Source organism: Eucyclogobius newberryi, unplaced genomic scaffold (assembly GCF_026437365.1).
Source record: "Eucyclogobius newberryi isolate DKJ021-1_F unplaced genomic scaffold, fEucNew1.0.hap1 SCAF_1, whole genome shotgun sequence".
In the NCBI taxonomy this organism is placed as follows: domain Eukaryota; kingdom Metazoa; phylum Chordata; class Actinopteri; order Gobiiformes; family Gobiidae; genus Eucyclogobius; species Eucyclogobius newberryi.
The window spans coordinates 8207974-8218949 of NW_027315723.1; the positions used below are offsets into that span (position 1 = coordinate 8207974).

The window sequence follows — 10976 nt, forward strand, 5'->3', positions numbered from 1 at the left end:
TGTTTTTATGTGAAAACAACAAATCTGCACCGTAAGATGTTTTATTATTTCATTTAAGCAATTTGCATACATTAGATTTTACATGGGACACTGTAGCTTCAAAGGCTGAGACATGAAGAGCCCCTAAAGCAGGCATGTCCAAACTAGGGCCCGGGGGGCTAAATGCGGCCCTCAGACCAATTTTTGTCGGCCCTCCAAACAACAAAAAGTAAAATTGGAGAAATTCAGGCTTATTGATGTTATACAACCTAATATTAATGTTCCAAGTCTACTTAAAGGGGTGGACGCTCATCGAAATGACGTCAAATGCAACATTTCGAATCATTCACTTTGTCATTTAACTAATTCGACATTGTTAGGTTGTTTGTGGCCCTCTGCCACGTTTAAGTTTCAAAATGCGGCCCTTGTTGAAAAAAAGTTTGGACACCCCTGCTCTAAAGTATCACCGACACACACCAAACTTTACAAGCTTGTTCTCCACTAGATTTGGTGATACATTGTACAGAAGGATTTGTTGATGAAGAGTTTTAAGTCCAAAAAATTAGACAAATTGGAATTGTCCGATACCAGTAAAATGCAGTTCACTCAAATGCTGAATAATGAGAAATCCAAAATCCTGTGTCATAAAAATGCCCCGTAACACATGTTTTTCTTATGTATGCAAGTATTTCTTATGTATGCAAGTAAACATCTCTAAATTTAAGATTGTCCTGCTTTGTTTTGCGTTCAAATTTAACACCCAAAAAATATGAAACAACGACTGAGAATAAATCCATTATGTCACCTCTTAACTATTGTATGGTACATAAGGAAAATGTTCTTAACTATCACTGACTGCATTCTCCCTCACCAAACACCATTATAACTCCCTCTGGTGTGTAGCAGCAGCAGGTGGGTGGGCCCTGGACGACCCCCCTGTCCCGCCTGACTCATCCCAGGAACAGCGTTTGTTCATTGGGCTGTCCGAGCAGAGGGACAGGGGCAGTGGAAAGTCCTGGAGCTCAGAATAGACACACACACACACACACACGCATACACACACACGCACACGCACACACCCCCTCTGGGACCAGGACAGTGATGCGGTGCTTTAAAATAAACTGAGGCAGGGTGAGCGCCGGGGAATCCTCTCACTACATTTCTGGACCAGTATTTAAATATTTTTGGACTGCTATTGTGTTTTTTTCACATATTGTATCGATTGGAGGTGGAAAAATTCTGGAATTTAACACATATTTTGTTGAGTGTGGCCATGTGTCAGTCCCAGTTTAATCGGTCGATGGTGTTTTAGTCAATCACATTTTGTATCAGTCGTTTAATTATTGACTTTTACGCTGCCTATGTTCACGCGCACACCAAATGTCGGATCATTGATTTATTTCTGCAGTTACCAGCATATTGAAATTAAATTACAACTGATTTAATTTACAACTAATCTGATTTATTTCTGTTCACTTCTGTGTTAAAAAGGGCAAAATAATGTGACAAAAGCTACAATGTTAGATTGAAATTATTTTAAAATGACTTGCACTTTGTTTCCCAAACTATTACTCTTAAAATAAATTATTAATGTAATAAATTAAACAGACAAACACAAAAAAAATTCAAATATTTTCTCTCCTGATCTATTCAGCCAATGGGTAAAATTACACACACATTACAGTATTTACATAATGTATGATTGTTATCATGTTTTTTTGGCCTTGTAACTCTGCCCATTGTTTCCTGGAACCTTTGAGTAGTAACTTTGCATAAGCTCCATGGTGTTGTGCTCATGTGCAGTAATGAGAACTTTTCCAGTTACAGTAAACGATGAGCGGTACACGACTTTATTCGACAGGAGCTCTACAGATGTGTCTTTTTAAACAGACAAGTGAGTTACAATGGAAATAGATAAGAAGTGTTAAAGAAGAGACTGTGTTTACACAATTAAGATAATGATTTAAAATCCCACTTGTATACATTCTTTAAAAGTACTTTTGCAAAAGTCAAGAGTAAAGTTGTGCCCTTGTTATTGTTTTGACATTGACAAATGCTGTGTTTTGGTCACAGCAGCAAAACAAGTCATATGAGCTGAAAATCATCCATCTCATTGTATCTGCGCCGGCCTGAGCTGGTTATTATTCCAAAAGGCACATATTACTTTGTGTATAAAATGAATATTTACAAATAAACCAGGCTTGCACAGTCCTCACCTGATGGTATTGTAATTGTATTGTAAGATGGCTGAAGTGTCTCGCCCAAGGACACAACAGCAATGCCGCACCCCTGTGTTCCTAACCAGGCCCAGCTCTACTTAACCAGAGAATTCTCAAGGTTGTATTGCCCTGTGAAAAAAAACACTTTACCCACAGCACCCAAGTTAGCAACTGTCTGCTAATATCTATGCACATGTGTAACTTATAAACATATATTTACGCTTCATGACATGTTACTGCTGCAGCGCTAATGCCCGTCAAATGTTTCCCTGTTCTACCTGTTTGAGCTTCATTTAACACTATGTAAATGTGTTCTGTGTTGGCCCACAACACAACGCATATCTCAGATGCACGAGCTGGAAAAGGCCTGTTGCTGCATGTTTAAAGACGCTGAGCGATTATAAATAAGAGCACGTTCCACAGATGCAGTGCAGTGTATGAACAACTTGAAATACAGATCACAGCCTTCTAGTGTTTTAAAGTGAGTTCAATGAGCAGCCGTCAAAACAAGTGGAATGTGAACTAAGGGTGTGACAAATCAATATGTTGTTTTATAGTTTAATTCCTAAACTGATTGATCCCTAAAAGAGCCAGCAGTGAAGTGTATCATCCGTGCGATATATCCCAGTGTTGTGTGACTTTCTTTTGACTTTTCTGCCAGTTGTTGCCCCTCTCCTTCTGTCCCATCTCACCTTTTTAACACTAACCATTTTAAAAACCTGACACAAGCTGCAACAAAACTATAAAATCACATTGATACCACTAAGCAAAACATTAAATTAAAGTCAACAGTGGATGAGATTAAAATGAAATTGATGACGTGTTCAGCTACAAATTTGAACATAACGTTTTAAGAGTTTGCCATTTCCTGCCAACCATTCTCCCATCAGGATCTACAAAGACTAGAGATTAGATCTGAACAAGAGGGGACATTAAGTGAGTAATTACTACAATATAATAACCAAAACTAAAGGGCATATAAAGTAGTGCCAGAGTGTAGCTGATGACTGAAACAAAACAAAACTTCAAGAATGCTTTGGAGAGAAAAATGTTTGCTAATAATACCAAATACAGTTCAGACCTTGAATTTGCAGAATATCGTCCTTTCGGGTTTATTGTGGGAGAGTGCAGTTCAACGTGTGATTCTAATTAGCACTTGTTTACAACTAATAGCTTATTTTTGTGGTGCTTAGGTCATTTGACTTGGTCACTTTGGCCTTGGCTTTGGGTGGAAATTATTCACGACTGACATTTGCCAATTGTAACCATTCAAGTAGCAATTTGTATTAATTTAGCATCATTTTCCACATAATTCAGTTACAAAGACCGCCAAACCAGGATTCAACCAGGTCTATCTCAAGTCTGAACCAGTTTCAGACCAGGTTATAAACTCCTGTGCCACCAAAAGCCTTTCATCTCTGAACTGGTTATTTTCACATTGACAAGAGAACCAGGATGTAGAGTTGTGGGTTCGGAGTGGGTTATCTCCAGCTGAACTTGCCAGCTTCCTCTTAGCTTCCTGTCAGCTTCCCGTTAGCTTCCTGTTAACGTTGCGTACAATCAGCTACTGGACTTTTTGTGTAGAAGGCCCAGAGCAGAGCCACATCCGCCAGAGAGCAGGAAAACCATCCCACTGGTTCTAGTCACACTCACAGCTGCAGCTGTGACATTTACTTTTACATTTTGTAATGTCGTAATATTTGCTTTGCAATATAGTTTTTCTTTTAGCTTCTTTTATAATTTCCTGAACAGCACATGCTCAGGTGTGAAAGATTAGATCACTCATTTTACCCTATTTATTTGACCATTTACATATTATTTCAATAATCTGATCTCCATAAATCAGATTCTTATCAGATGTTTTGTGTCATTGAGATGCACACTGGAAACCAGGGGCGTAACATCAGGCTGTTCCCACAGTGCAGCTGCTGGGAGCCCAGGCCTTCAGGGGCCAATGTGCTCACATGACTCGTCACTTCTTTAGGATAGGCAACTTATTCTTTTCTTCAAGTATTTGTTTTCCTTTCAAACTTTCAAATGTGTTCTGAAAAGGGCCCAGTACCAGAGCTTGCACTGGGACTAACTAACTGCAGGAAACATATTACATTATGCTACGATGGACAAGTTTTATTACATATTAGATTCCAGGCGTGTGGCAGAGGGCCGGACCAAGTACATTTATGTCAAATATAGCCTGAATATAGGATTGTTAGCTATTATTTAATTTCTTCATTTCATTTAATTCAATCTTTATTAAAGACAAAGTTGCACACATGTCATGGCCTTAACTCTCATTAATTACTGTAAACCTCAAACCTGTATTTTACTCAGGCCCATTGAACATAGGAATGTCTGATTCATGTGTCACCTTCTGTTGTTCCAAGGAGTTGTATTCTTCCCATTACATTACGGCACACTGCTCCTTAACCTTTACCATATCCTGCCCAACATTTATACTTAACATTTCATTTCCCTGTTTAACTGATGGGTACTGGAGATTTAACACTTAATATAACATTAAACCTCTATTGGTGACTCGTTCACACTGCATCTGGCCCAGATTAATAGTCACTACACAACACTTGATTATCCTCAGTAGATCTTTAGAAGCACATTTCTGGAGCATAATGAACAATTCCAGCGTGCACAGTTTCCTCATTGAAGCAGGCCTTATCCTCAGAAGTTGTCCGAGGACATTCTTGTGGGGGTTATAAGGAAGTTACACGACAACGACAGCAGGTCACAAGAAGAAAGAGTCAAAGAATGTCTCTGTCGAGTTCTCAGGTATGCGCTGAGGAAGCAGAAACGAGGCTAGTATAGGTTACAGCAAGTCTGTGGAGTTGTCCAATGTTATAGATCCTTTAAAAATGTCTAAACTAATACTTTTCTAAATTCCAGAATGGAGGCAAAAATCAAGTGGAACATAGTGTGATTTCAACTGGGATTAAGCTCAGAATATAAAAAAAAGAGGATAAATCGAGGCTGTTTTGTCCAATGAAAACCACTGAAACATGCGAGTCATATCAGAGTCCGGCTCAAACATTTATACAATTGTATTTCAAATTGTATGGTTATAATTATGTTTTACTGGACAAATACTTCTAGCAATGTTGACCGCACCTTAGTTTTTTTTTAATCTACAGATACGACATACTTTTTGTGAAGCTCAAACAAAAATTGAGTTTCCAGTTCAATTTTTTGAACTGGAAACATTTCAAGACTGGAAAAAAAAAAGTTGCATTTAAATGTGATGTTGGTTAATGTTTAAAACGATATTATGGTTTACTTATCTCATCACTTATATAACGGATGTGTTCACACTGGCACAAACGCCACACTAAAACTGGAACTAAATATGGACAAAAACTGGAACTAAACATGGACAAAAACTGGAACTAAACATGGGCTAAAACTGGAACTAAACATGGGCTAAAACTGGAACTAAACATGGACAGAACCAGGGCTAAACCAGCACAATCAGAATTAAACTTAAGGCGCCCCAAAGCCGTATGAGGGCCCCAGCAGATGGTACGACCCGGTGCCTTCTCCAGGCCACAGTGTTTGAGTCAAAGTTAATATTCAAAAAACATGATGCAATTTTTCTGGTCACTATGTTAAATATGTCACTCCAGCTCCTAAATTTAGCAATGATCACGGGCCAATAGTAACAACAGCAGTGGGGAAATAGGTCCAGTTAAAGGAGTTTTCTGGACGTTTTGCAACATCCATGGAGATGTTGCGACATTTTTCTGCTTATTCTATGCTTGGGATGTTCCACAGTACGAGATAGAATTAAACATGTATCTCCATTGACACAAGCCGAGTCAGATCTATGGCGAGGCGAGCACGCTCACTGTAAAAATGCAGGTTTTTGTATAACAAACACTGCTAGCCCTGAACACGTGCAACACTTGACATACTTGACTGACTTTATCATGTGCAATACCGTCATATTCCTGTGCAATACTGACTTAACCATGTGCAATACTGACTTAACCGTGTGCAATACTGACTTAACCATGTGCAATACTGACTTAACCATTTGCAATACTGACTTAACCATGTGCAATACCGTCATATTTATGTGCAATACTGTCATACTCACAAGCAATTAAGGCCATATTCATGTGCATACAACTGATGTAAATAAGAATGTTTTGTTTACTTACCATTAGCATTAGTATTATTTAGTCTTATGCTAGCTATTTTTACTTTACTTTATTTTATTGTATTATTTGATTTCATTATTATTTGATTTTATCTTTATCTTTTTATTTATTTATTTTTTTTCCTCCATTCCCTATTAAGATATGAGAGGAGTTGTGTTGATAAGAGTTTTTTGTTTTGTTTATAAGAGTTTTTCTATTAAGAGTGTTTTTTAAACTTCCTATAAGTTATCTGTCCTTTCCCCCTGTATCTACTGCGATATAACACCAAAATTTCCCCATGTGTGGACAATAAAGGATTATCTTGTTTTATCTTACCTGTAACTGTAGAAATCCCAAATAGATTAGAGGAAATAGAAGTATAATACCATACAGAACATACGGAACATTATGCACAAGCTGGTGACGGACCCTCCACCAGAAAAAGTGACATAGTGCAACTTTTCATTTACTTCACAAATAATGAATCAACTAAAACATTTCACAATCTGAATCATTTCACTTTGTTTTCTTTATCTCACACTTTCCCTTCTCTGCTCCCCCACGGGCCCCACACACTCACCAGCAGGGTCTCCAGGTTCAGGGCCCACTGTGGGTTCCTCACCAGGGCCTCCAGCCGCACCAGCCGGCTCTCCAGTCTGCCCTCGGCCCCCAGCATCTTCACTGCCACTCAGCTCCACGCACACGGGCCGAGGACCATCCAACACTGGAGAACTCCTGTGACAGAGGACTTACTTTCAGGAACTTTTCAGGGCAAACAAATTATTTCTTAAAAAGGTATCACTACATTTCCAATTTTCTACTTACCGTATTTTCTGGACTATAAGTTGCACCTTTTTTCAACGTTTTGGCCGGGGTGCGACTTATATTTATACTTATACCCGTGACTTATATGTGATATTATTTGTTATTTTCACATTCATTTCATACTATACAACTTATATATGTTTTTTTCTTCTCTATTATGCATTTTTTGGCTGGTGCGACTTATACTCCAGTGCGACTTATAGTCCGGAAAATACGGTACACTTGACTGACCGTTAATATGACAACATAGATGTACTAGGCCTGTCATGATGATTACTATATTGACTTGCCAAACAAAGCAACACTTTTTGGGGCTCAATAGATGAATATCGTCTTTTTGTTTGTTTTTTATTGTCCATTTGAGCTGTAAACGGTAGAAAAAGTCATGTATCTGTTTGATTTGAACTGGGACAAAGTGTAAATGTGCCACTATTCACTATAATTTAACAAGTTCACAAAGTAGTCCCAGGCAAGGTGTAAAATGCAAGCAGATTTCATTTTACACATGACAATACAATTTTGAACAAACATATAGGAGTCCACTAAAAACAGATTACTGGGTGAAACTTGTACAGAAAAGAGCACAAAAGTAATATATATGTCAACAACAATCACCTTTTACACTCATTAAAGTTACAACCTCAGTTCTTTCTGCCATTTTCATTGCATCTTATTGTTTTAAATAGAGTGTACTTTCATAAAGGGGTTTACTGAGATTAATGTGCTTTCAGGGCAGTTTAAAAATGATTGTTTAAGGTGATTTTGTTTTGTAGCAATATAATACACTTCAGTATATATATGAGTCATTGCCACAGGCCCAACGAGAAGTCTAATGTTTATTTTCTTCTTTTATTTCCACTATGACAATATCAAAGTGACAAAAGATTTCTACTCCGTCCATACCATCAACAGCAGATTTAATCCTAATTTCTACCTACGGAAATCTAGTTGGGACATGAAATGTGATGTTTGTGGCTTGTTACTAGTTATAACGAGAGTAAAACTGACATCAGAGGCCAAACTACAGTGTCAGCATCACAAAGAGTCCAGCCAACTGTTCATACTCAAGTTTCAGAAAAGGTTTCCAGTTAAATTTGTTTTCATTATAGTTTTAGGTCAAATCAGTCACAATGATAAGATATTATTCATGTTTTGGACAGAACGCTTCTGTCAGTGGCAGACTTGTTCAGTGGCAGACACGTCAGAGTACTATAACAGATATATACAGACATATTAAGCCTACTCAAGAGGGAAAACTACTCTGACAGTTGAATTCAAGTTGCTCAAATAGCTCTAAATGTAAGTAAACCCGCCTGTGCCAGTAGCTTTCGTTTCCACAGTAATTACACTTGCATTATTATCACTTGCATTATGACTTGCCTGTATTTGGGTGACAGCTTCTTTGTTTCTACACAAATCCTTGTCTCTTACTTGAGAGTTGACCCACCTCCGTGTGTGGGCCCCGGGGCTGGAGCGCTCACTGCCCGCTGCTCCCGCTCCTCATGTCGGCGGCGCGGCGACCGAAGCGCGACCAGGGGCGCGTCAGGTTCAATGATTAAGCCGAAGTTAAAGGGACCGTCCCGGGAGGTTTGTGAGAGGTAAAGCCGGAGAAGGGAGTCGAAAGGCGGGTAAGAGGTGAGCTGTCAGGTGCGTCTGGTGGTGCACAGGTAGAAACTGTCCCACACAGCGGCCGCACCACGAGCTGCTCCGTCTGCGCTCTGGACTCACGCACGGGAGGGACGGGGGGGACGGGAGGGGGGGGGGGAGCGAGGGACAGGGGAGGACATGGGGGAGGGCATGGGGGGGAGGGACGAGGGGGGGAGGAAGCGAGGGACGGGGGGAGGGACGGGGGAGGGACGGGGGAGGGACGGAGGTGAACCGACTGCTTCCGCTGAGTTAGGCACAATAAAGGCGCAACAGGTGGAGACAGTTTTAGCGCAATATTATTCATTCATTTCTAGGTAAGAAAAAAAAACTCGACTGATTTTCTGATCTTTGGGTTAATAATTTCAGAACGTGATCATGACTTCCTTAATTTCACAATGACATCTTTCAATTAATTACTTTTGCTCTCCACTCTGCGTAGACTATTTGACCTAGTATCAATGAGACTCCATATCTTTAATAAGACTTGGAACATTAATATTAGGTTGGTATATCATCAACATGTTAGAATTTCTCCAATTTTACAGTTAAAAAAGCAGGAAGCCTGAGGATCAACAGAAATTGTTCTGAGGGCCGTATTTGGCCCCCGTGCCAAAGTTTGGACACCCCTGATCTAAAGGAATGGAGGGTTCTGAATCGGCTGATCACCTGAGATGAAGCCCCCGTCATCAATGTCATCATCATCATAATCACTATCAATAAATATTCCCTCATAATCCATTGTTGGGGCGTGGTCCTTGCTCATATACTAAAGACCCTTAACAAAAACATTCTGAATTCTCAGACACATGTAGGCTTAGGGATAAAACCTCCTCAGGGAGGCGCCCAGGAGGCATCCGGAACAGATGCCCGAGCCACCTCAGCTGGAGGAGCAGCGGCTCTACTCTGAGCTCCTCTCGTGTGACTGAGCTCCTCACCCCATAGCACCCAGCCACCCTGCGGAGGAAACTCATTTCGACCGCTTGTATCCGCAATCATCAGTTCATGTTCATGAAAAAATCCAACACAATTTATGAAATGAGCACTGCTTAAAACCATTAGTATTTACGTCTGTCAGGTAATCATTGAAATTGTGTTGTCGTCTGCTTCATTTTGCCTCCAGTCGGCTCCTTTCTGGAAATTATGACAGAACATTTTAAAGGGTCTATAAAAGATGATTTTCTGTTTTTGGTTATAATGAATCCCCACATCCTGTTCTTATTTTGAAGGCAAGGCACATGTCCTGTTGTGTTGTCCTCACTGTGTGTGACCTCCTCCTCACAGGTGTTTTCTCTTCCTGCTCCGTGTGCTCCTCCTCCTCCTGCTCCTCCTGCTCCTCCTCCTCCTCCTCCTCCTCCTGCTCCTCCTGCTCCTCCTCCTCCTCCTCCTGCTCCTCCTGCTCCTCCTGCTCCTCCTGCTCCTCCTGCTCCTCCTCCTCCTGCTGCTGCTGCTGCTGTGGGGACTTTCCCTGTCACTGATCTATTTCATACCTTAAATGTAGTTACAAAGAGTCCCGGATGTTCCTGTTCCCTCAAACTGACGCAGGCTGGAGGAATGCTGCTGAATACTGCGTGTGTAGTACTATTCATAGTTCTACTCTTACATGCAACAGCCTCTATGACCTAACTACTACTGACTACCTCAGGTGGTAGAGTGACAGTACTTCAAAATAATACAAGTTCAAAGTCAGAGTAATTGTTAGAATAACTGTCTGGACATTTATACTTATTCATATTTTGAAGAGAATGTAATGAAGGACAAAACCTTAAATAAAGCGGGTATTTTAAAGCGTAAGACACAAACATGAGAAAGTCTAAATCATGTTTGAAGGAGCGATGCAAGAAACACAAATGTTCAAATTGTTTAATGTCAGTATAACGCTTTCGTCCTTTGCATTTTTACTCTCAGTGGGAAGAGGAACAAACACCTTTACTCATGTAAGAGTCAAACATATTATTCAAGGAGTAAAAGTATGATATCTGAAAACGTGAAAGAGTTTATTAAATGAATCCACTCACTCCTTCTCATCTATGCACAGAATGAGCTTGTATTAACAGAGAATTAAGAAAACATCTCCAACTTCACATCACAAAATGCAGTGAGCTGACTTCTTCCTGAGATCTTTGTCTAGTCACTGGATGTTAATGTAATGTGGTCATGA

At 40.0% G+C, this 10976-nt stretch overlaps 2 protein-coding genes across 7 annotated transcripts in view; both read right to left on the minus strand.

The window, feature by feature from the left end:
• Positions 1–8838, minus strand: part of LOC140370157 (rho-associated protein kinase 2-like) — a 62249-nt gene extending 53411 nt beyond the window's left edge. For 4 of the 5 annotated variants that reach the window (XR_011928353.1, XM_072457419.1, XM_072457213.1 and 1 more), the window contains exons 1-2: positions 8603–8838; positions 6927–7081 (exon numbers count right to left, since the gene is read on the minus strand). Coding sequence is in view for 4 of the 5 variants with exons in the window: in XM_072457419.1 (XP_072313520.1) it covers positions 6927–7022 (96 nt within the window). In the remaining variant the exon portion in view is untranslated. The remainder of the gene's footprint in view (positions 1–6926; positions 7082–8602) is intronic. The other variant, XM_072457493.1, reaches the window with a different exon arrangement.
• LOC140370580 (uncharacterized) overlaps positions 1–10976 on the minus strand; it is a 153691-nt gene that overhangs the window by 57539 nt on the left and 85176 nt on the right. The window lies entirely within an intron of this gene.